This window comes from Aulostomus chinensis, chromosome 22 (assembly GCF_037954235.1).
Source record: "Aulostomus chinensis isolate RoL2024-O1b breed Wild chromosome 22, RoL_Achi_v1.0, whole genome shotgun sequence".
NCBI classification, from domain to species: Eukaryota; Metazoa; Chordata; class Actinopteri; order Syngnathiformes; family Aulostomidae; genus Aulostomus; species Aulostomus chinensis.
In genome coordinates, this window is record NC_141341.1 from 14247955 (window position 1) to 14274583 (window position 26629).

Consider the following 26629-nt stretch of genomic DNA (forward strand, 5'->3'; position numbering starts at 1 on the left):
CTTCTCTGTTTAATGTCGAAGTCCCCATCAAAGTTACCGGAGAGAAGTCGTCCAAACGTGTGAAGAGTCCCCCTTTGAAGGCGTGTAGGAACAAGGAGCCGTCCGGTCAACTCAGCACAATACCATCCGTGTAGCCGCTGGGCAGTGCCCGTCATGCGCGCACCCGCGTGTCTGGAGCTGATGTTGTTGCGTGTGTGTGAATGAAAAGAGAAGCCCACAGGTGCAGACCGGGTTGTAGGGAGGGAACGGCCGTGAGAGAGTGAGACTCCCTGTCAGCGATGCCATTATGATGCGGCTGCATTCAATGATCGTCTCTCCACAGCGCGCAATGGCAGGAGACATCCATCACCCCCGGCAACAGCCCGTCAGCGCCCACCAGCTCACTCTCTCAGCGGCATGAAACTTTTATTTACACGGTGAATATATATTGATACGAATATGTTTAAATATACACGAGTGCGTTCATCAACGGAGGAAATCTATCACGCAGCGCACGAAATAGACGCAGATTCCTAAACCTCTTCTCTTAGCGCAGGCAAATTATTGGGCACACATTGATCAAATTGATAAATCCACCATTCCTGAGGGTTATAATGTTGAATGAAATTGTTTGAGAAAGAGGTTCGCACTGATAAGCAATAAACAACCAAAGTGAAACTAAAGAGTAATCTCCCCCTCCCGGGGGACTTCTGCTGCCGTGATCGTCCGGCTGTCAAACTGTCCACGCCACTTCCTGCTCAACCTGTCACACCGGCTGTCAGCAGCTGGCCACAGGAGCGGAGGTGAGACAAGAGTTGAGCTCCACCCGGTGGTGCAATCCAGGTATGACAGGTAGCCGAATTCAACGAGCGCCAAAGAAACTCAGATCAGATGCTCCAGTTGTATAACAGCGCCCTCGCGTGGAGATACTTGATCATGGTGTGTTTGGTAAAACCTGCTATGTGCTTTAAACTTTCCGGTTAATGCGGCATACACCACCAATAGGAAATGAATCTGTTATTTTAAACTCAATTTTTGAAACATATCACACGAGTGATTGTTTGCAAATCCTTTTTGTGAATCCGGAAATGGGATTGAAGCAATAATTCACCCCCAAAAGTACATTTTGCCTTTCAAGTACACACAAATGAGTGTCTCCAGATGGCAGAAGGACCCAGCCACGAGGATTTAGTTTGACACTAATGGTGCCCCACCACCACCAACGAACCCCCCCCCCCCCCCACACACACACACACACACAGCCAGCAGAGTCAAGGACAGAAGCAAACTCCTCTCTGAGTCAGTCCCGTTAGTAACAAAGCTGAGCTGTGGTACGAAGCCTGAAGGTCAAGCACCTCCTACCCGGCTGTTGTGACTGTTATGTCATGTATTGTATGGAGCTCTGAGGCTCTGACTCACGGATCACCTGAGAGTGGCTCTAAACAAGCTGGCAAACTGACTGTAAACACATTCACACACGCAAACACACCCACGATCCATGTAAAGCAATATATGCTGGGGGCAGAGAGACAGACGTCCATTTGCACGTTAGCTGATTAAATTAAAACTGACAGACAAGACACGGAGAGGCTTCACCTGAGTAATAGAGGCCTTAATTCATCTTGCACGTGTGTGTGCGCGCGCGTGTTTGTGTGTGTGTGTGTGTGTGTGTGTGTGTGTGTGTGTGTGTGTGTGTGTGTGTGTGTGTGTGAGCGTGTGTTCCTCTGAAGCTTTTATAAAACTCGGCAGAATTTGGTAGTAAGATTTTATACCATATATTCATAAAAGTCACAACTGCACATCGTTAGAATGTGACTGCCATTATCATCATCACCACATCTGTAACTAGAAGGGCATTGAGAGAGAGAGGGGAGACAGACAGACAGACAGACAGACAGACAGACAGACAGAGACAGGGAGTGCAGACTGTTGCAAAGGTCAGCAGAAACTCCTCTATTACATGCAAATCTGGAGCTGAACAGTCACATGTGGATACATTTCCAATTTGGGATAATGTCGTTTCAAAAAAGCTTCAACTTACTGAATCCTTGTTATCTTGGAAACGTATCGGTGGCGTTTGCAGCGAGTCCTTTCTAATTGAGCGAAATAAAAAGCAAGAAGTCTGCTGGTGTAGACACAAGAAGGAAACTACCTCTTAAAGGTGACAAACCTTCAACTCTCTCAGCAAAACATTTCAGTGAGGTATTTGCACTCAAACTCAACAAGAAGCAAAAGAGATGTGATGTTTAATTTTGCCTTAAATGCTTTTTTTTTTTTTACGGGGTTAAAAGTTTGTCTTATACTGCCGCCCAAATAAGAACCAATAATATTAAAAGCGTTTGGTGTGGAGCAGCGAGGATTTTCACATGGAGCTTCAATTTCAAATTAGAGAGGAAACGTTTGCACAACTCCACTTGTTCAAAAGTTGCCGAGGAGGATTAAAACATGAGTGCTATTCAAAGACAAATTATCCAGATGTGGCAAATCAGCTGTATTTTGAGCAAAGGATACATGCAAGAGAAGGGAATAATTAAGCTTTGACTTTTGAAGAGATCTTGTGACAATCAACATTCAAAGACCCTGTTTGTAGAATCTTTATGTTTCGAAATCCTCTGAAGGCACTACCTTTTTGGGTTTTGTTTTGTTTTTCTTTTTGCTCGGAGAAGAACAAGACAAACAGCGTTTGGGTTGCAGCCGTTCGTTCTCAGAGCCACGTTTTGTTCTCCTCATACCATTAAAAGTCACCCAAATGTTCCGGTCGGCCCTCGGGGGCGTTAAAGTGTGTGTTTTAATGAGAAAAAAAAAGTATGACACACCAGAGTACATTTACATGAAGGATAATCAGTGTACATTCATTGTGTGTTTTCACCTGCGAGCTACAAGCGCTGTTTCTAGGATGAGCCGTGTGCTGCTTAACCCTCGTTTCAACACAACTCCTCTGTTTCTGGTTGGTTTTAGATTTCCTTTCAACGTTTGTTGTTGAGCTCTAATCAGATCTTGCTTTCTCTCTCTATCACATGCAGTCATGCATTGCTGCGCTGCAAAGACAACACTGAGCCAGAATTTTAACTCAATGGTTTTTATGATGCCTTTGGGTGTAGTCGTTACATACTTCAAGCATGCTAATGGCCCTGCAGTTTTAGCTGTATGCACAATCTCTTTCTCTCTCTCTCTCTCTCTCTCACACACACACACACACACACACACACACACACACACACACACACACACACGGTCATGCCAACACTACTCATGCCTTTTTGTGGCACACGGTGATTGAAATGTCACATAACATGTGGGTTTCTGACCAATTCACCCTCTTGTTCTTCGTCCTCTCTCAAACAAAAGCTAAAGAGCAGGATTTTCCTCTCCCTGCACAACAAAACCCATCAGCTTTCAATCTACGAGGGCTCACATCTGATTCGGAGATCGTAATCTCATCTGAAACCTTCAGTCTTTGAATTCAAACTTGATCCTCTTTTGTCAAACACATTCTGACTTGTACATGTATGTATTTTGTCTTCTTCCTGCTGGCATCTGATACCTTTTCTGTTGACAGGCCAAGAAGCTGTGCACACCCAAGATCAGGAGGAACCTGAGAGCAGGCCTCTGCCTTCCAGCCTGCCTCTGGCTCAGTGTCAGCGATGAGCTGTGGTTAGACGGATATCTAATACGTTTTTAGAGAGAAATAAGAAATACTGAGGGAAACAAGCAATGCAACTCATATGGAACAAGTATTATCAACAAAATATACCCAAGTTATCAAAAGTAAAGGTGCTAATTCAACAGAAAAAACATTACTTTCATCGATCTATGAGTCCTATATATATATCCCATATTATTAGAATAATGAAATATCTATGTGTTTGAGCACATTACAGCTGTTCTTGGGTACTCTGAATGGCACCCATAAATAAAATGTACAGTATCATATAATGTATATTTCCCTTCTCAGCAGCTGAACTTAAAATCATTCTTCTAATGTCAGACAACTGGTTCATCAGCTTTTGGGGAAACACATTTATTTGCAATCCTCCCCAGAGTAGAATAAGAAGATACACACCCCTCTCTCCTCTGCTCATGCCTTAGACACCCACAGGAACTAGCTGACTGCTGGTTAGCGTAGCACAAATGAATGTTAGCATATCCCCATAAACCTCATAAAACACACTTTTCTCCAAATCGGTCTTTGCGTGCTTTTAGAGAAGTTGGGTTGTGCATAAAATGTGCCAACAAGACATTACAATTTTAAAATCAGACGACAGGAAATACTTTCCCGAAGCAGCACCTCAAAACATGGGCCAACAAAGCAATGTTGACGACAACAAGAAGCACAACTGCCACTCTGTGATTTTTGTCACTCAAGATGAAAATATACTAACACTTCCCAGCTACTACTGTTCATTGTGCTAAGCTAACGAGCAGGCAGCAGGTCTCTGTGTGTCTCCGTGCACTTCCGCTTTGGCACTTTTCAGTTAATAATTAATTCTATCTTGTAACACAGCAGACAACAGACAAATACAATCATCATAAAGACGTATAAAATGGAAAAAAAACAACAACAGAGCTTTAACATTTCTTTCTGGTAAATGTATCCGCTCACGCGCCATCACTGAAAAGGGATACTGAGGTACATTTTGCAGTAACACTTAATGGTAAGGTGATTAGATTGTGAGCATCTGAAAACATACATCACACTTCCACATATGCATGAGAAACAAAAACACATGCAACACTAGGTGTAAGCAATTGGTTCCACCTTTAGGTCGACTGAATGATGCTTCCACCCATCTAACAGCAGCAGGCTCACTAACCCCATCATGAGTTTATAATAACCACATCACATCCATGGTGAATGAGGCGGAATGAAAATCTAACCTAATTTGGAGAGATACACGATTGTGTGAGTAGTTGGGAGTCCCCCGAGACGAGGCTGCGATTGACAGAGCCATGTGCTGCACTGCTAGCATGCTCCGTGAGCGTGTAATGGTCTTAATTATCATTTAGCATGCCAGCTTCATTGACAACATAGTAAGATGGTGATAAAATAGCAGAGGTGTGTGAGCGAGAGAGAGAAATGAGCAACGTTTAAAGTACATAAGCAGGTTTCTTTAAAACGCCGTGATCTTAGCGCACACACACAGTACCATGGAGTGATACACACATATTTCCACCCAGATGAGTGACATCTCTCTCTCTCTGAGTCACGACGAATGAGCTGTGATCAGGCATGACTCGTTCTGTCTGGGGAGGTGGCTAATTCACTTTGTTTAATTAATCAAAAGAAGAAGAGTGCACGCACACACGCACAAACTCTCTCTCTCTCCCTCTCTCTCTCTGTCTCTCTCTCTCTCTCTATCTTAATACCCAAACACAATCTCACACCCAACTATCTACAGTACCAACAGTAGAAAAAAACAGACCTTCACAGGGCAAGAATATTTGCAAGAATGACAGGCCACAAGGACACACACACTCACACACTCACACACACACACGCACTCACACACCTGCGCCTCTCTGCTTTGCATTACTTTCTAAGAACATTCAGGCACCACTCAGGGCTGCAGAGGCGAAGCATGTCCCGTCTGCAGTAGAGTGAGTGAACTTTACAGCATTTTGTGTGTGTGTGTGTGTGTGTGTGAGAGAGAGAGAGAGAGAGAGAGAGAGAGAGAGAGGACAGAAGAGAAGCTGTTATCAAGACAAGGTAGAGTGTTTGTTTAAAAAAAAAGTCTATCCATGTCCTCGTGGTTTTGTTGCTTCTATTCTATGCTATTGCTGTTAATAACCTGGTCTTGCTGTTTCATGAACCTCATCAGTTGTGATATCCTGTGGTATCACAGTAGAATCCCACGGTACTGCATTACTGTTTTGTAGTAGAAGGCAGTAGAACAGACTATACTAGGGAGAATACAACAGAATTCTGTGCTATATTTAATATCTAATAGGCCCATAGTGTTAAAGCTCACTACAGCACAGTGTAGTATACAGGAGTACAATGTGTACTGTAAACATTATGGCATGAAGTACAATACGATATAGGCCTATAGTGGTGTAGTGGAGTTGCCTAGACCAATTACTACATTGGGTTATGTTATATCATAGTACAGTTGAGTAGAAGCAATAATTAAGGGCCATTGTGTAAAATTCAAAAATACTGAAATTCTGTATAATATACAGTATTCTTTACTGTAAACGCCAACACATAGTCTACTACGTGGTGTATGCAGTACACAGTATTGTACTGCTGCAGAGTACAGTCGACCACATGGGGGAAACTATAAGCTCAGAGGTGTAAAATAGTACGATAGTGCAGGAGTAGGTAGAATAAATCTATTCATCAATTTATCGGAAAAAAAATTCCCGTTCAATATTTTCAAAATTCGAGCGTAAATTTGACATTCATATTGTTTTTTTTAATGTTTAATTAAGAATGCTGACATGGAGAAATTACTTTTTAAGGCAATAATTGATATAATGGTGTATCACAAATAGCAGAAGAGACAGGAGCAGAGGCAGACTCACGGTGGGCGGCCATCTGCCTCGACCCACTGGGAAGGATGAGAGTGGAGGAGGACAAAGAGAGGGAGATAAGACGCAGGAGGTGATAGTGAGACTCCTTCAGTAGTTGCTCCATCTATTAAACATCAGCACTGGAAAGTTCATATCAGTCAGTCACTTCCATCCTGTCCTGCTTCACTTTGTTACCATGGAGAGCTCCAGTACCCTAAAGACAATAATAAGTGCGTGCACAGCATGCTGCAGAATATAATAAATAGATTTATGCGCAATTGTCACATTTAATACATTTACGGAGCGCGCTAGTGAATTCATTATTGCACCATATGCTAATGCAGCTGGGTCCGTGTATTTATGAGTCGGTGTGTGTGTGTGTATGTGGGGGGGGGGGGGTCTCGCTCTCTCTCTCTCTCTCTTGCTCTCTCTCACCGCGTGCGCACAGGGCTTTGAAGTGTAACCAACAACTGCTGTCTGTCCTGGAGTCAGTGTTGTAGCCTCATGTGCGATGGGGAGTCGTCGGTTGTTCTCTCTCCAGCAGCAGCAGCAGCAGCAGCGGCGGCGTGTCCCGCTGCTCAAGACGGGAGGTCGCTCTGAACTTGCGCTGAGGACAATTTATCGTCACGCCAGAGCATGAAGCGTGGTGGGAGAGCCGGGTAGCACCGGAGGGACAGCGGTACTACAACTACTTGGACTGGTAAACACACGGTTACTGTGAATACACCGGAGGAGGAATCAGAGCTGGTCACATACCGCGAGCCAAAAGGAGAAACGGGGGTGTTTGTGCTCACCGATGGAGCCGAGCGTGTCAGGACACGGGAGATGTGTTTGTGGGTGATGGAAGGGTCGACTGAAACAGGTTGGTTTCGCCTGGATCAAACTTGAATCAGCCGTGGGACGATCAGCGCTTATCCAGGTGCTGAGGATGAACTGAATCTCTGGCTGGTAGAGGCGCGCCGGCAGCCGGGTTGTTATGGGAAGCAGCGAGGTAGAAGCCTGCACTCTGGACTTTATTGGACTAATTGCTGCATCTGTGTGAAGGTCATCTCTCACTTCTGATCCGGATATCCATCAGATCAGATCACACGCGTGTGTATATCACTCCACTGACACTCTCCAGGGAAATAACTACTGCAAAATACTCGTGAAAATTTAAAAAAAATTATAAATAAAAAAACATATAAATGAAACTGCAATACAAGATGTTGTATTCTTATTAGAAATAATGGATCAAAAACAAGATAAAGTGAAATTATCTCTCATACTTTTCTGTCTGTTTGTGTGTGTCAGTGTGAAACCACAGATGGACCCCCTGTGTAATGGAGCCAAGAAACCTGAAGGCAGTGATCCCATCGCAGACCCCCGCCCCCCTCCTGCCAAGCTGGCTCGTCTGGAACTAAACGGAGCAGGATCCTCAGCCCAGGATTGGAGCAGACAAGGGAGTCCAGGGGCTAAAAACCCATACCTGGCCCAGAAACCTACTGCAGTGAGGCCGCAGAGCAAGAGCTGGCACACTAGAGGTATATGGGATGAAAAAGTAGAGCCCCACATCTTGACAACAAAAGATTTTTTTTAGGTACAAACTCTTCAAAGGTGACGTCAGCGGTTGTTTAGTGTAATATCTTCTCGCGGATGTCAAGTGAAACATGCATTTTCAGCCTCCACGCTACTTTCTAGAATGAAATGCCGGATGGTGTCATTTGTGTGCATCACCTCAGGAAGCTTGCTGCCAGTATTTTGTGTGGTGGAGCACACAGAGAGTCCAGCAGAGGGAGAGAGGAGAGAAGAACATGCTGAGTTTGTGTTGGTCAAGAGAGATCTGCTGTTCAACCAGCTGATAGAGATGGCCCTGCTGACCCTGGGCTACTCACACAGCTCCGCTGCTCAGGCCAAAGGTACACAACACACATCAAGACAGAGGCTGTGACAACAGTGGTGAGGAGGAAAAAAAATCCTTTTTTCTTAGCAGGAAGGAACTTTGAACAGAACCAGAGTCTGAGTGGGTGGCCATCTGCCATGACCCATTGAGTTGTGAAAGAAAGGGCAGGGGGGGGAGGGGGTAATAATAGTAATAATCATAAAACGTGTAATAATAATAATTGTAGTAGTGGGTGTTGAGCTGGATCATCGGGGCAGCAGGAGGCCTGTAATCAGTGTTCCAGATTATTGACGCTCCAGAGGCAGAAATAACGCAGCAGAAGGAGAGAGAAGAGTGATGGACTCATGGGGCGTGAGGAAGAAGAGGAGTAGAGAGACTCACAGTGCATGATGGGAAGCTCCCCAGCAGTCTAGCAGCATAACTAGGAGACAGCTAAAGATAATAGTTCTGCAGGAGAGGAGCCTAAAAGCCTGAAAGTTGCCCCCCATTCTACTTTTGGAGATTTTAGGACCACAAGTTAGCCTGTACTCTGCGAGTACTGAGTTCGAGTGGCGTAATAAGGTCTGATGAGGCAAACCATTACAAGCCTCGCAGGTGAGGAGAAGGATATTACCTTCTATTCTGTCATTGCAGGGAAGCTAATATGGGAGAAATATGAGCCTCTCTCTTTAGTTCTTGTCAGGACACGCGCAGCAGCATTCTGCATCAAGAGACTTGATAAATGCGTGGAGTGGTTTTCTGCATTTTAGGAACATTGTGTTGTTCTTGCGGTATTACATCAATGGATAAAGCCAACTCCTAAAATGTTCTCTGTACACGAGATAAAAGATGTGACCTAAACAAAGATAATTCAGAGATGGCTTCCGATATATTCTGCTGATTATCCAGGACTTTGGGTCTTTAAAGCAACCACTTTGTTTCTCAAGAGTTAATAGCAGTGTTACTCTGAGCTCCTTCCAGATGTCTGAGCTCCTAAACCCCAGTTATCCCTAAGGGATGGAACAACTACTCGTATCCGTGACCTCATTTTAATGGTCGATACATGAAATGCCAACTCTTTGTAGGGAACAAGACTCAGATATACTTGAACCCAGTCACTACTTAGCTAATACAAGGTAGCTGATACAGCACGACTGACTGTGTAAATATGTTTGCCGCAACAGCATTTCCTTATGTTTCCTTTGTCAAGCATTGTATCATTCAAGTGTATGCGTGTGTGCGTGTGTGTGCGTGATATCAGGTCTGATCCAGGTGGGCAGGTGGAACCCGATGCCTCTGTCTTGTGTAACAGATGCTCCAGATGCCACAGTGGCCGACATGTTGCAGGATGTTCACCATGTTATCACCCTGAAAATACAGCTGCACAGGTAGGGAGCAAAACATCTGCTCACATGTCTGTTTGCACGTACAGCGATGTTCTAGTTCCTGTCTTGTCCATGTGGAAACTTCTCCATGTTGACAAAGTTAAATTACCAGAAGGTGTGAATGTGACCCTGACAGAACTCAATCTAATGTCTATATTTTATTATAATAATGCATATTAAGGTTTTGTTTTTCTAAATTATTAATAAAAACAAGTCCTCTATTGTTGACGGTGGGATGGGGGAGTGTATTATTTCAAGATTTATAATTCGGACATGTTACGATGAAATTATTGGCCTTTTTCCGTGGCGGACATGTTTATGTGTCACCGAAGAGTCACAGGTGTTTCTAAGAACATTAACTTTCTATTCAAGTGTCCCAGTGAGCCAGTATGCATGAACCCAGTAGCCTGAAACTGATGGAGCTAAATGGAATTAAGCCATCATTAATTTTATTGAAATAGTTAAAGTTTCCTGTTCATTAAGATCCTTGAAAAAAAATGTGTGTGTGTGTGTCTGTATGTGTGTGTGTGTGTGTGTGTGTGTGTGTGTGTTTGGGAGCAAATTAACGTGATGCTTGTTAATTCCTCACACTAAAATACAAATGAAGATTGTACACACGCGTTCTCATGATCTGTAGAGAAGCTTCAGTGTTTTTATCACGGCCATCTTTGACCAGCTGCCCCAAACTGGAAGACTTGCCAGCTGAGCAGTGGAGTCACTCGACGGTGAGGAACGCCCTGAAGGAGCTCCTCAAGGACATGAACCAGAGCTCCTTGGCCAAGGAGTGCCCTCTGTCCCAGGTACAACACACACACACACACACACACACACACACACACACACACACACACACACACACACACACACACACACAAACAAACACACACACACACACACACAAACACACACACACTCAAACGGAAATGAGGTGTGCGTGTATGCCTTTGCTATACCCTGCAAAACTGTGTGTGTCTTTGCCGTGTGAAACAGAGGAAGTGTGTGGTCCAATAGTTCGGTCCAGATGCAGAGGTAGATAAGGTGAGGGGCCAGAAATGATGCAGAGAAAGAAATAGATGGTGATCTTTATCTCCCCCCCGACTGCTGCCTATCTTGATTCTTCTGAATAAATGCCAGCCTGTCACTCTATCTGTCCATCAGCCTCACCCTCTGTCTCACTCTCACTCCATCTGCCTTTCACACATTCAGCCCTCTATTCTGCACTCGTGTCTGATTCAGCAGTAAATCACATCAAATCTGGTTTGAAGATCTCTGGCATTACTGGCAAGTCATCCAAGCTAAACCACCACTCGAATGGAATAGAAATACCAATTACACGTATTTACAATTTATAGCTGAGGCTCAGCTAAATGATTTACAAGGCAAGAAGATAGTTTTAGAGTGTTTTTGATATGTATTGATGAGTTGCGAGTTGCATCCAGTCTCACTGTGAACCATTTATCTGAACTGGGCCTGACTCACTCTCCCATTTACACTTCTGTCTTCCAGCGACAACTGGATCATGCATTTGTAAGCAGATACTCTCTCTCTCTCTCTCTCTCTCTCTCTCTCTCTCTCTCGCTCTCTCATGCAAACACATGGAAAACAAACAGGAAGTAAAGCAAGACACAAGAGGGTTTTTCAAAATAAGACAGAAACCAAAGAAGATCAAATACAAGAGGGGACAGTAAAAGAGTTCATATTAAAAGTACCAACTGAAAATCAACAGATAAAGCGAGACTGGGACTGTGATCATCCTGACCTGCCCCCCCCCCCCAAAAAATAAAATTGGCCTTTAAGTATAGTGCTTGAATAAATGTAGTTAGTTCCATTCCACCAGGGGTATACTAGCACATCCAGACAATTGATTTCACATGAAACAGCATTTCAAGATTTTCTCTGGATGAATATTCATACTTTAGATAGATAGATAGATAGATAGATAGATAGATAGACAGATAGATAGATAGATAGATAGATAGATAGATAGATAGATAGATAGATAGATAGATAGATGAACTTTATTGATCCACAACAGGGAAATTTGTGTATATATTGTTTATATATATCAACTTAGTCTATCTGTTATTTTGCCTACAAGTCTATAGAACAGGCTGATCAAGAGAAACTGCTCACTCTGTCCTGCAAATTCTTTCCTGCTTTGCATCATTAAGGACTGACACAAGAAGATCCATCCATCCCTCATATCTTCTCTCTCTCTCTCTCTCTCTCTCTCTCTCTCTCTCTCTCTCTATTACTCCATGTACTCCCTCTCTTGTTTTTAAGAAGTAGATTAAAATAAATACGAGAAGATGAAAGGTATAATCAGATGTTAAGATTGCACAGGATGGTCTTTGGGGGAAACTGTGTGTGTGTGTGTGTGTGTGTGTGTGTGTGTGTGTGTGTGTGTGTGTGTGTGTGTGTGTGTGTGCCTTGGGAAATGAGTGAGTGAGAGACAGTCTCTGATGACCTCTAGTGTTTTGTTTGATTACTCTCTCTCTCTTACACACTCACTCACACACACACACACACACACACACACACACACACACACACACACAGCTCACACACTGACACACTCATCTGTCTTTATTATCCTATTTACCTGGGGGTCTTTTTAATAACACAGATCTGAGTTCATTAATATCAGATGTGTGAACAGCTGAGACTCATAGCAGGAGCTCTGGAAATATAATAAATTTATATTGTCTCCCTCCTGTGTTTCAGAGTATGATATCATCTATTGTAAACTGCACATACTATGCAAACGTCTCAGCAGCCAAGTGCCAGGAGTTCGGTCGATGGTATAAGCTGTTCAAGAAATCTAAATGCACAGGTGAGGATTCAGTAAAACCTCAAAACAAGAAGCCCTGCAGCTTCCGTACCGTACTTACACACTGCTAATAATACTGTTATAAGATTCTGCACAGAAAAAAGAAAAGTGCTGTTGAACGATTAGGCGAAACACTCCAACAAGGCAATTATGGTGTTAAATTTTGTGATATCATAAATAAAATACATCTTGTGTCACTTTGCTTGGTTATCAAGTTAGAAACGCACGTGACCTAGCGATTCCTTTGAAATGTGTATTTTTAAAAATTGAGCATCCAAATTCAAACTAGAACGAAATGAAACCAAAAGCCAAATATGCAGCGCTGTTTTAAAAAATAACAATGTAAGTAATAGCAATAGAAATAAACTTTTCCAAAAATAAAGCCACTTATGCAACATTTGTGCAGTATCAATCAAAATGGGTTTGGTTTGGTTTTGCAGTTATAGAACTGCGCCCACTGACATTGCAATTCAGTCAATCAGTTGTGTTTTGAACTACAACTATGGTTTGTTGAATAAAGTGTGTGAAGTGTGTGTATGAAGCCACTGCATTTATTTTGAGTGCACAGCGACAGCGTACTAAAAAAAAAAAAAAAAAATCACCTATATTTAGAATGTATTGGTTTCTTTTGAGATTCTTCATCATGTCACTTTCCATGTGAACACATTATATGTTTTTAACCTGCAGTGAATTCCAGCATTGTTTTGAATTTTTGCATCGCACGTGAGTGATTTAATCATTGTGCTTCTCCTGCTCCAGATGCTGACGGCTTCTCGGTCCAGTCAACTCATATCACCCTCACTCAACAGTCCGTCACTGGCAGCCCAGCTGACCAAGGCTCCAGCCTTCTCTTCCCTCCTGGAGGGGTGGCCAACATGTGTGGCCGAGCCCCCCTCGGTCTACATCCCTCTGGGCTGGCAACCCAGTCCCTCAGCAGGTCTCAGCAGCTAGTAATGACACAGATTCTCAACCAGCAGTACGCTGTTCGCCTCATGTTGGCAGGCCAGGGTCTCTCACCGTCTCCACAGCAGTATCTCAACCACCCGCCTGTAGGGAGGCCGCCAGCCAAGGTTTTCTCCAAAATCCCTGACTCACAAGGCCCACAGCAGGCGCAGTGTGGCCCAGGGGGAGGCACCGCAGGAGGGGCGCAAAACCAGTCATCCGGTCTGGGGCCAGCTGATGTGCCGTGTGATATCTACCAGTGTGTGCGTGAGGAACTGAAGAGAGCCGGCATTTCCCAAGCCGTCTTTGCCCGGGTGGCTTTCAACAGGACTCAGGTATGGAAGCAGGCAGAGGGAAGGTATTCCTAGATGGTCATAAATGATTATCTTTCTGCAGTACTTCTTGGTGTTGTAGTATTAGATAGGTGTGTGTACATGTGTTTGATGGTTGGCACATTGGTATGGCCTTTGCCGCAATGCCCCTCCCCCATGAGCATGTGTGTGTATGTGTGGTTGTGCCAGCTCTCTGCAGCACAAAGCCGGTGCCAGCAGTGAAGCAGCTGCTGGGCCAACTAATCACAAACCCTTGGAGAAATGTTGTCTCCCTCTCTAGTTCTTCTTTTTCACTGCACCTCCATCTTGCCACCTTTCACTCTGGCAGCCTTTCTACTCATTTAATCACTACCTTTTATTGTCATTCCATTTTTTTCCTTCTAATATTTCACCTTTCTTTGCCTCACTTTGATATCTCCCGCCACCATCGGCTGTAACTCTAAAATGCTACATTATCTGGGTCATTATCTTACATTACGCCAGCACACCCATAGAAATGAGGCTCAAAGGACAGGCTTAGACCGTTATTAGTATTACCATCATTACCGTTATTATCGTTTTCATCACAACAAGCAGAGAAAGTTATTACCCATAGCCATGTTTCCCCATTGCTGGGTCCAAGGTTCTCCAGCGCCAGCAATACAAGATGGGCATGATGCCAAGATGCCATCAAGAAGTGAAGGGAGCATTTGTCATTGTGCAATTCATGTTAAGACTCCGCGCCATTAGGAAGGCAGCGTTTGCCGGTGGATCCGAAGATGAGCCATGATTTGAATAGGAAGGCCGTTTACTCCCGTGCCATCTCTCTACCAGCATGAAATCTGATTTTATTTCAGGAACAAAGAGCTACCGTCGGCATTAGATGTTTGAAGGCCTGCCTGTATAGACTGATGCACTCAGATGATGCTACCTCCGCTACAGGCGTGCAGCAGACTGGAAACTGGCTGTAAAACGCTTGCAGCTGTGAAACACTAAACCACAGCAACTTGTCAAACTTAGATGCTGATGGATTAGAAGAAAAATGCCTTCAGGTCAATGAGATACCTTTATGTAAAGATGATGGGAATATCCCCTATCTTTGATCTTAAATTTATCACTCCAGATCATCCAGCTGTTGTGAAACGGTTTACAATTTCAGTTCCATATCGATCTAAAGCCATTCCCTCTCCTGTGACATATGAGAGGATATCACTCTCATCTGTGTATTTAGCTGTACTGAACTTACAATGACATCTGTCTACTTAAATACATGTTTGCCTCCTTTGTTTTGTTTTATTCACACCTTAAAATGTGTCATATTGTAAAAGATGAGTTCAGCATGTTCAGAAACATGAACGTTCCTGCTGAGAGTTCCATGAGAAGTACAAGCGAAACACCGTCACCGAGGCAAACCCTCCTGACAAGAAAGTGCACATGCGTATTCGGTGGAACAAACAATATATCAGCTATCAGTTGCCTAAAGTAATGATCTAAAGGCTGTATAGAGTAGTGTAGGAATGAGGTGTAAAAGCCAGAAGTAAGTTAGCATGGTTGCCCAGTTCCCTCGTTTCAAAGTGATTGGGATTTTTTAATGTTTTTTTAATTTGATTTGGTTTGATGTCTAAAATGATGTCTGTATTTAACTCAAACTTAACATAATGTCATCTTTTGGAGTATGGAATGAAATTGTTCCTGTGTTTCAAAACCAGCAGTTGCTAACAAGTGGGTAACAAGTGGTGCATAACATTACAATAGCTTTCTTCTTCTCATGATTTCATTTACACCGCAAACATCCTAAAAGCGGTGTTCATTAGATGAGGTTATCATGCAATCATGCTCAAAATTTTGTTTGTTTGCTGATGTAAACTCCTGGGTTGGTTAACAAAAATATAGGTGCAGCACTGTGTATACATCAGTATGGCTGAATGAAATCATATCAGTGCGCCGTCTATACACGCTTGTGTGTTTATGTGTTCACCAGGGCCTGCTCTCAGAGATCCTGCGTAAGGAGGAAGACCCTAAACATGCTTCCCAGTCTCTGCTGGTCAACCTGCGGGCCATGTACAGCTTCCTACAGCTCCCAGAGACTGAGAGGGAACGCTTGTACCAGGAGGAGAAAGAAAGAAGCCTCACTGGATTCACACCCAGCTGCAACAACACGCCACCCAGATCCACACAGGTTGGATGGCAGATAGTCAGAGAGTCGTGCAATCACAAATTATTCTCGCACACCTGGTGGCAAACATGTCAAGTAATGTATTTCTCGCCCCCCAAAAAAAGAAATTTATAAGAATACCGACAGAGGGCTCATTAAACTACTGTAGAAGTATTCCTGACTGTTCAATCTTTATCAGCGATGATAAAACACAGTTGATGATTTGATGAATGCATAAGGAGTCCTCTGGAAATGGAGGGTCATTGCCTTGCTGCCTCAGTGGACCTCATTAGGAATTACTGGATGTACCTGAAATGTCCTCATGCAGTAGCATTTGTGTGACATTAGCACACTTAGCTAAAGGTAGGTAGGTATCATTGTTCCCCTCTACCCCCGTTTGAACTTGTGTATATATCTATATCTATATCTATCTATCTATCTATCTATATATCTATATATATATATCTATATATATATATATTTATTTATTTATATATATATATTTTTTTTTAATATATATATATATATATATATATATATATGTATATAGCTCCCTTTGTTGACCCAATAAGGGCTACTTTCTGTCACCAACTCTGTCGTCTTTCTCTAGGCGCGACTGTCACCAGTTACACCTGACAGAGGTCTGAGGACAGACACTTGTGTTCTCAGCATCAGTTCTTCCATCTATGAGGAGATCCAGCTTGAAATGAGGCGAGCCAAGGTGTCTCAGGCCCTGTTTGCAAAAGTAGCTGCCTCCAAGAGTCAGGTATGCCTCCTTGTTCCCGATCACACTGGCACGAACCAATCACACTCCTACTAATGTTGATCCACAGATCATTTTAGGTCATATAGTTGATATTGTCATGAAAAAGATGAAATATTTTTCCAAATGTGAATGTAGCATATAAAGGCAAAATCAAAATCCCTCATGTACAGCCAAAATAGCTTAGACTTTTGCACTATTTCTGTAGTTCCATTGTTCAAATTTAGTGTCCAAAATGACTCGGCCCCCTCAGTTAGAGAAGGGAGGGTGAATGTGTGTGTGGAGGAAAAGCCCAGATGATGAACCAGCAGCTGCTCTCTGCAGAGGACTATCATTAGTGCATCAGGCTGCTTTTGTGTCCTAAATAATCGCTTTAATAGTCGCCATACAAAAAGACAAGCACAGGCACGCGCGCACACATACACACACACACACACACACACACACACACACACACACGCACGCGCACGCACACACACACAGGCTCGCACGCGCACGCACACACACACACACCACTTATCTGTGCACATAGACAAACATGTACACACTATCACAGAATACACACAAAGGCAAACAAATGCACTAATACACATACACACAGGCATGATTTGAGTGTTTATTGTTCTCATTTGTATGGCGGACCCATAAGCTTGTTATTGCCTTTTGTTTTGAGGATAATTTCCCTTCATGGAATGGGGGGATTTCAGCTGTCTCGTTAGCTTTTCCTCTCACTTCTTTCTTTTTTCTTTCTTTCTTTCTTTCTATGAATATCAATATCAATATGCTTGGAGGTCAGTCAGCGGTCATGACAGAAGAGACAGGTGGTCCAAAAAGCCCTTAGGTTTTTTTTCCCTATCTTTTCCCTGGCATCGGTTCTTACTTTACTTTCACTCCGTTCTTTTTAACTCTCTCTCTCTCTCGCCCTCACTCTCTCTGTATTAAACGGCAGTTTGGCAGACAGATCCATGCTGGATCTCTGTTTTATCTGCACGGTGCATCTGGATGGTATTGTGTGCTAGTGTTGGGCTGCAGCCAGGTGTGTGCGTGCGTGCTTGTGTGTGTGTGCGTGTGTGTGTGTGCGCGAATGTGCGTGTGTGCGTGTATGTGAATCTGCTCGCAAATGCATGAGCCAGTTCATGAATCTGAAACTAGTTTTGGCTTTAAATTCTTCGATCTGCCACTCGCCTTCTCCTCTTGACACAGCAGTGAATTCTAACTAATGAGAAAATCTCACCATCTATTTTTGGTTTTGCCAGTAGAGCATCTAAACTCTGCAAAACTATTTTATGTTCTTGAATGCTGACATTTACAAAGATGCTTTACAGTCTGAACTAAGTTAAAATAAGTGTGAAATATAACCTAATTTATAAGTTCTATGCCAAAACAGTGTGGGGAGTGGCTGTGAGGGGGCTGACATTTATATCACGTATGTTGAATTTTCTCAGTCATACCAAATGTTGTTTGTCTCTTTATGCAATCAGGACAGTTGCACAGTGATGTTAGCTTAGCATACCTCCAATAGCAGGTAGCATTGGGTTCAATTTGCTGCTCCATTTAAAGGCAGGTAAACTTTCATACTATTTCCTGTTAACTTGCACCTACTGACAAATAGGGATTCGCAACAAGCAACAAGAGATTTTGTACTGACACCTACCTTTACCAAACTACAATAATAATTCAAAGAAGTTATGAAAGTGGTACGCATGATAGTGACATGATGAGGAGTTTTTTGAGGTAGATCCAGGATCCTCAACCTGAGGTATGTGTACTCCTAGAGGTACACACAGTAATGTCATGGGGGTACCCCAAAAAATCTTACATATAATCCTTCATCAAATATAAACCAGTGTTTGATGTTTTTCCCTCACATACTCTGTGAAGACCTGCTCTTACTCTTCCTCTGATTGGCTCTCCAGCTCCACATGCGTAATGGCACAGAGTACTAGCCAATCAGAGGCAGACTAGGGACATCTCTGGATGCACACAGGTGGGGATTCATTCCACCTCCCCGTATGATGCCAGGGGAGAGCTCCAGGCTGCTGGGGGAGCCCCCCTTACCCTAACTGATGGCTCTGACCCTTCCAGACAGTTTTTACCATCAATAAGCTTTTCTCATTGACCAATCATAAAAAATAAGGTCCTGTAGCACCCAATATGTAGCTTAACTTGCCCAAATATGGATAAATGGTTGAAATAATCTCACCCTTCGCCCATGAGAGAAGCAAAAACATCTGAAGATCCAACAATTGGAACCATCTGCTCAAGGACACCCTGACAGAGTTAGCATTAATGTTAGCAGGGCTAGCCTAGCCCTTGTTAGTTCAAGTCTTCAAAGCCTGCTTCATCGAGAGATCAGCAGTCACTCACCTCTTCACAAGTGGTCTTGTCACCCTTCGGTATACAAAGGAAGCACGTCAACATTAATATGAGCCAACGTCCAGGACTGATTCTGAGCAATTTCAGCTGATTAATTCTTTCACTGTGCTACACATCCACCGTGTCACACAGTTAGTAGCTCGGCAGCAGATCATTAATGAACAGAGTTATCAGATTATGGCCGGTTGTGCAGCTTTTATGGTCTCTCAGCAGGCTCTGATGATTCAGCACAGATTCAGTGGAGTCTGTCAATTTTAAAGATTCACTGATAGAGTTTTGTTTGTGGCAGCTGTTGTTGAAATAGCTACAAATTAAATGAAGTACTGTAAGTGGCATACTTTTGAAAAGTTTTGTTGCTTTTACATGCTCAACTGCAGAGGTATCAATGCACCAATATTGTTGTATATGTTACATAACATGTAATGACCGTTTATGTTCAGTCTTACACAGTGGATTATTCTGCCAGCTCTTGTGTGTGTGTTTCCTGTAGGGTTGGCTGTGTGAACTGTTACGCTGGAAGGAGGATCCAAATCCTGAGAACCGAACCCTGTGGGATAACCTCTGCATGATTCGGCGGTTCCTCAGCCTGTCCCAAACTGAACGGGACGCCATTTACGAACAGGAGAGTATCAGCATGCCTGCACAGCACTGCAACGAGCGGCGAGCACTGCTCAGCAATGACAGCGCATTGGTAAGGCTTCAGAAACATGTAGACTTTATAGTTTTACACACATTATTGAGGACAGTGACTGAGTTTTGGTGGAGGTGGGTTGCAAGGCAGCATGCCGGTGAAGAGGGAAGAGCAGGCAGACCGATGCAGCTTGAATAAGTCTGAGTGTCATCTGCCAACAGAGTGTGCTATGCTCCTTTTCAGTTTGTCATTATTAAGACCTGAAAGGCTGGTATTCATCATACCACCAGGAATTTAAGAAAGACAGTTTCTGATTGATTCTAACCTTTTTTTCTGTCTCCTCAGCATCAGCGCAGCTCTATGCTGCTGCAGCAACACCATCTCCAGCCCCACCAGCCCCTGCACCCAGAGGCAGGACCTCATTTGTCTCCACAGCAACCATGCACTGCATCCCCAGCTGAGACTGAGGCTGGGGTCAACTGGGGGCAATTAAGACTACGTTTGCAGGGGAGGGCTAGTAGTAATAGTGAGAGAGGGGACATTAAGGCCTCTATTGAGGGGGGAAGAGGAGACAGGGGCATTGTGGGTGGAGACTGGGGTTGTACAGGGAAGATTAGGGACAAATGGGCAGATAGCATGGAGCAGGTGAGTGATGGAACTGTAAATGGGGAAGGAATAAATGAGAGTGTCATAGATGGAACAGAGGGCAAGTTTAAGGACAAGCCCTCTGTGAAGTGGCCCAGTGTGAAGGATGAGGACCGAGGAAGAGTCGGGGTTTGTGATAATGAGGTCGAACATCAGGGTCAGGCCCAAGGTGTGGGGTTAAAATTATCTCATGAAGCTCTGGGAATCTTGCAGAGCTTCATCCAGGATGTGGGCCTCAACCCAGATGAAGAGGCAGTCCACACCCTGTCGGCTCAGCTCGGTCTGCCCAAACACACCATCCGCAGCTTCTTTATCAGCCAAGACTGCAGACAGAGTCATGACCAGCGTCATTACAGAAGCCAGATCCAAGAACATGAGCAAGAATACCAGCATGGCTTTGTAGACAAATCTACAGCAGCCAAAAGAACTGAGGAGCAGGAGGAGGAGGGTGGCGCAAAGACTGAAACAGAACAAACGGAGGAGGAGGAGGAGGAGGAGGAGGAGGAGGAGGAGGAGGAAAGGAAAACAGGGAGAAACGACATTAGTAAGATAATGACTTTGAAAGGGTTGACTGCTGGCACTCAAACTTTTCCCCCTACGAAGGAAGAACACAAGAGCAACATCTAACCCACCATCCAAGTACACTGAACAGCGTTTGAAAGAGCCATATGTTCTCTGTTCTTCTTTGGTTCACATGCAAGTCAAGCATACTGTCACTATGCTTTTGGTATTAATGTGTTTTTAAATGTGTGTCCTTAAAAAGACTTGAGTTTTATTTGTATACCGCAGAAGAATGCTGGTGTTGATAGACGTACATTCACTGAAAAACAAATCTGTGATGAAAGGTTACCTGGTGCACTGGAGACAGAAAATAGCTGTACAGATGTTACTGTTACCTGTGGTTTCTGTGTAGATACTAAATGTGAATGGAAAGAGCTTCAGATTACTTTTCACTGGTTATTCCAAGAAATTATAGCAGTTTGACGAAATTGAAATTCTAGAAATATTCACGCCAGAAATGCCTTGTAGAAAGCAGCACTGCCTGTTTGTTTTTCTATTATCCATAAATCCCTACTCTTTTTGTTAATTTAGAGGTGATTTTAAACTTTGCTCTCAAGAATATCCTTTAAACTTCTTGCATTGTTTTTGGCCGTAAAGTAAAAGAGAAATTTCTGCCTCCGTTTTACATGTGTCTTAGAAAAAGTAACACTTAGTAGGTTTAAGTAAACCATTTATGCTAAATTATGATCTTTGAGGAAAGTATTGTTAGGTTAGATAGTGTTGATAGAGTATTTCGCATTTGGAACAAATCCTATTTGAAGTGATCTGAGCAGACTACTACAGTGTAAAGTATCTCAATTTTTAGAACTGCAAGAATCCACACTTGTCACTTTATGATCATTGATTTAAGTTAATATCCAATTGCTGCCTGAGGAAAACATAATTTACCATAATTCTATAAATGCATGAATTAGTAAATCCCAGAAAATTGCAGTTGTGTTATGTTTACATGTCTCGTGGTTGTCATGATACTTGACGGGTTCTTCCTAGGCTAACGCTCCACCAAAACATCAGGTGTGTATTCATCACCAAATGTAGGTTTTTCAGAAGAAAAGAAACAATGGCACTGGAAATCAGTTTAGCTTCTTTTTGGTGTTGGGTTCTCCCACGTCATGTGACATCATGTCAGATTTGGTTGGTGGTTTGGATGGAGGGATGACGGCGGGTCCCTTTCAAGTCCGTTTGGCCTTTCTTCATGTTTTCCCTCTCCAGTTGTGCATCCCTCATTCACCTTACATGGCTGCCCTGGTCACATGACACATTTTGTGTGTCCCCCGCCAAAGGAGCCTAACCGCCTCTCTGCTGGCATTGTTGTCAGCCTCTATTTTTAACAGATGAAAAGGTACCACCGCTTTAAGCCATGTTAAAAGGTCGTGAAATGGGTTTTTAAAACTAATTTTGGGGGCTGCTTGTTAGCACGCATCATTTAGCGAAACCGTGACATAGACCTGAAGCGTGCTGTATTGGACAGGTGCGTTCACGGTGTTTGTGTGCAGGCTACGCCACTTCGTGTCCTGTGTGCACTCAGAGAGCAGAGATCTTTGTCAGGGTTTGTATAGGAGAATGTGTTTTTTTCCATCTGTCTCTGAATGTAATGGTTTCTTCCTCGACCCCGTGCTTCACCTGTGTTTTAGTTTTTTTGAAATCCCACCTGTGTGTTCATGGAATGCCACTGCCTCCTTGTCAAAAATAATAACGAAGAACTGACTCTAACAACCAATCGCTCTTATTTACGTCACACTAGCAGAGGAATTGGATGTGCAAAATGTCCATGTAAATTCATGGAAGAACTTCGTGAAAGACTGGGGTGTGACTAAGCTTTTATGTGTGAAAATTGTCAAGAATCTCAATCGTAAGTGTTTGTATTACTTCAGTCTGTTCTAGCCATCTGAGCTTCCAGGAGAAAATACCTTTGTTTGTTTCAATGCAATTAATAAAAATTTGTATTTATATGAGGCCTGATCAAAAACTGTTAGTCAAGAAATCAGTAGTTCACAAAGATCCCTTTCATATTAGGCGAATGGGAACTTTTCTCACAAACAACAGTGATGTGTTACTCATAAAACAGGGCTATCTCACAGGCTGAGATAGTTGGGAGGATGCTGTGCCATTCTTGCTTTATAACGGTTAAAGAAATAGTTGTTGTCATGTTTTAAACTCTGCCTGTATTTATCAAAGGATATCGTGAGAATTTGCTCCTTAATTGTTTTTCCTTCTCTCCTCTCTGTGTGTATTAGGAAGCTGAGGCACTCAGTGACCAGCCGACAGCTAGTTAGCTTAGCACAATGAATGGTAGTAGATGGGATGTGTAGCATACCTCTATGTCTGAGTTCATATAAATCAGAGGTCAGGGTCTCGGTGTGTCCAGATGTTATCTTCCTCATCCTCTCTTGCAAAGTCAGCCACGATTACAGGCAGGAAGGTAGTTCCAGCTGTGCATCTGACTCAAAAACTACAATATCTTGCTATTTTAAAACTGTTATTTCACAGCAAAAGTTTTCCACAGTGTTACTTCTATTAGTGCATGTAGTGACTGTTTTGGCTGTGTGAACTGCTTCCGTGGAAGGAGGATACAAGTCCTGAGAACTGAACATTGTGGGATAACCTGTGAAAAGTGTATTTGAGGACTTTTGCTTCGCTGAACTTCCCACCATCCACCATTTATCGTGCTAAGCTACTAGCAGCTGGTTTCTTAGTGTCTCAGCTTCCTGGTGCAGCACAGAGGAAAGACGTGTATCTATCCTCTTGTCCGTCTCTGGGGGGGATGGTATATAACCATATTTCTAAAGAAGTCGGCACGTTCCTTTAAGCGTTACCCTCATCTGAGTTAGAAAAATATGGGCCCTGGTTTTGGGTTGCTAAATTGCAACAAAGGGCAATTTGTAAACATTTGATGCGGAATTCCACCCGCTGAAACTAATATTGAAGATTATAAAACAAACAAAAAAATGAGTCTCATATATCAGTATTTTGAGACAGAGCAGAGGCAGACTATAAAGAGTCTCATTAAAGTTTAATAAGTAGTTCAAATGTCAACCATCTGTATTGGTTTTATTCGGATGTTATATTATACCATGACTCAGTCTGCGTTGTTCAATCGGTGTCATTGTTTCCAGAAATCAGACAATATTCTTCTGTGCTGATCAGCAGGCTGTCTGTACCAGTGGCTGCGTCTCTCTGCAGTCACATGCCCCTCAGTGCCGACACTGTTTTTCTCCTCTTTTATTTCATTCCTCTGTAAGGTGTTTGTGCCCCCCCACTCCCCCTTCTACTTCTCCTCCTTCTCTCCTTGGGACCTTTCTTATTGCTGCTCCCATACTGTATTCAGACAGCATGGGCATCAGAAGCACCATTTGGTCAGAATAGCGTTATAGAGCAGTTCAATAACGCAATGCTCTTTTCTTGTCGTCTGTTTCCATGACGATGCCTTCATCGAGGCCAAGGAGAGGCCATGAAAGCCTCATCATCAGTGATATTAGCCATAATAACCATGATAATGGCGCTCTTCAAATGCCATGGCTACAACGACGACAACGAAGATGATGATGGTAATCATTTTGGCTGCATTGTGTTAATACATGCACACACACACACACACACACACACACACACACACACACACACACACACAACTACCAACACACACATTTGACTCATTAATGCTATCGCCATGGACTCTGTCTTTTTCCCATCATGCTTTGTGTTTGTGTTTTCAGATGAAAGCACTTGATGATGAAGGTGTTTGGTATTTAAAATCACTCGACAGACAAACTTGACTTGCCTGACCCTGAAAATTGCTGTAATTAAGTCTCCATAAAACTGAGCTAATTAACCCTCGCGTTGTCGAGCCCCATCACTGTTTATTCATAATGTCTTGCACATTAGATCACAACTCTACTTCCAGATTAACAGTCACATCACGCTATCTGTTTTATTCTAATAAATTGTTGTTGTTTTTTTTAACGTACATAAGAACCCGGAAGCGGGACAGCTAGGAGATCTCACGAGGTTTAATCAAGGAAAGGGAAAAATTAAAAATTACAAAAAGGATAGAGGGGTAATTCTTCAACATAAATAAACCCATTTCCTCTGCTAGACCCTGCATTTCCCATAATGCATCTTGCAGTGATACTGTCTCCCAGTAGACCTCCCACACATGGTTGTGTCTCAGTTTGCTTTGCAGGATTTGTGGTTTGAACTCGTATTCTCATTCTGTAACGACTCAGTGAATCGTGTGATGTCATTTAGCCTCTTTTAACCATTAATAGTTAGGCTATAGTTCAGAGGGACAGCCACCTGTGGTCCTTTTCACCTTTTGTTTTCATCGTTGATGACGGTAATTATGATTATGATGATGATGATGATGATGATGATGATTATCAGAGTGGTCGAAAGGGTTGATCTCATTGTCTCTGCACTTGTGTATTATCATCTGTGTCACGGCTGTGAGCTGGAATGAACTACAGACAAAAACAAACTACACTAAAAAAAATTAGCGGGCAACACCAGGCAAACTGTCTGGAGTCCATTTCACCTCAGATTCAACATAAATATCCAGCTCACTGTGCTCTAGAGCTGACTGGACTGTAAAACTCTGACTTCCTGGATATTTTACTATCTTGTAGACACTTCAAAATACAGCCTTGAAAGACTGAGGTAAACAATGCTTCAATATGGACATGAGATGAGCTAAAAAACGTGGCCGCCCTCAATCAAAAAACTTCACAAAAGAATACAGTTTTACTGCAACAATAGAATAATGTAGTTCACGTGCTTTTGTACCACTTCATGTCGTTCACGGCCATTTTCCTACTCACCACCATCAAGTTTGTCAACATATCAATCAGCTGCCAAGAAATCAATCCGATAATATCTTCTTGACAAGAATTATTCAGGCAAAAGTGGAAAATGTACAACACAAGACACAGAAAACACAAAATCTATAAAGACAGGCCCCAGCACGTGTCACGTTAGAAGAACCTCCACGTCGCCCGATCACAACTCTACTGACCTCATGCGTGGTTTGGATAAGCTTTTGGAACAGTTAACAATCACAAACTGAATCGGTGGACTTTGATTTCAAAACCGTCCCTGTTGTGCAAAATATGTTTGCAGGTAAAAATTATTTATTGACCATTTGTCTCTTCTTGCGAAGTGGAAGTTCTTCACATTTCATTATTCTAAAGTTGAAATTTCCAACTTGGAATTCTGAAATTCCCACTTGAACTGGAAAGCAGCAGTCAAGTGTCCTGACATGGTGCAAATCAGGACTTCAAGGGCACTTCAATAACAAGAGCCCTCAAACCGTATTACAATGCAATATTAAATACTGTGTGTGTGTGTGTGTGTGTGTGTGTGTGTGTGTGTGTGTGTGTGTGTGTGTGTAGAGGGGGGCATTACTGAGAGGTTCTGCACCGCTGCCTGACTTTAAGCAATACAAACGCCAAACTTGTAGTTTCAAAGCAAACTAATGAGTGACTTTGCCACTATTTTTACAGCCTGTAGTTCCCAAAACTGTTAAAATGTTGACTGCATTTAAAAAAACAATAATACTATTAACGTTAAAAAAAAAAACTAGGCTGAGTTGTGTTATGCATGGTGTTTTGCGATGTGACTGGAGGTATAACAGCACTTTCAACCTGTTTGCACGCTGCAGCGACGTCAGCCTCAGCACCCT

General features: G+C 43.0%; 1 protein-coding gene across 1 annotated transcript; it reads left to right on the plus strand.

The window, feature by feature from the left end:
- Positions 1–6994: 6994 nt before the first annotated feature.
- satb1a (SATB homeobox 1a) lies at positions 6995–21018 on the plus strand. The gene is made up of 11 exons (XM_086194335.1): positions 6995–7584; positions 7786–8015; positions 8214–8390; positions 9615–9741; positions 10415–10538; positions 12463–12571; positions 13328–13845; positions 15803–16000; positions 16587–16742; positions 19606–19806; positions 20092–21018. Exons 2-11 carry the CDS (start codon positions 7799–7801, stop codon positions 21016–21018), a joined length of 2754 nt encoding a protein of 917 aa, XP_086050461.1. The 5' UTR covers positions 6995–7584; positions 7786–7798.
- The last annotated feature ends 5611 nt before the right edge of the window (positions 21019–26629 follow it).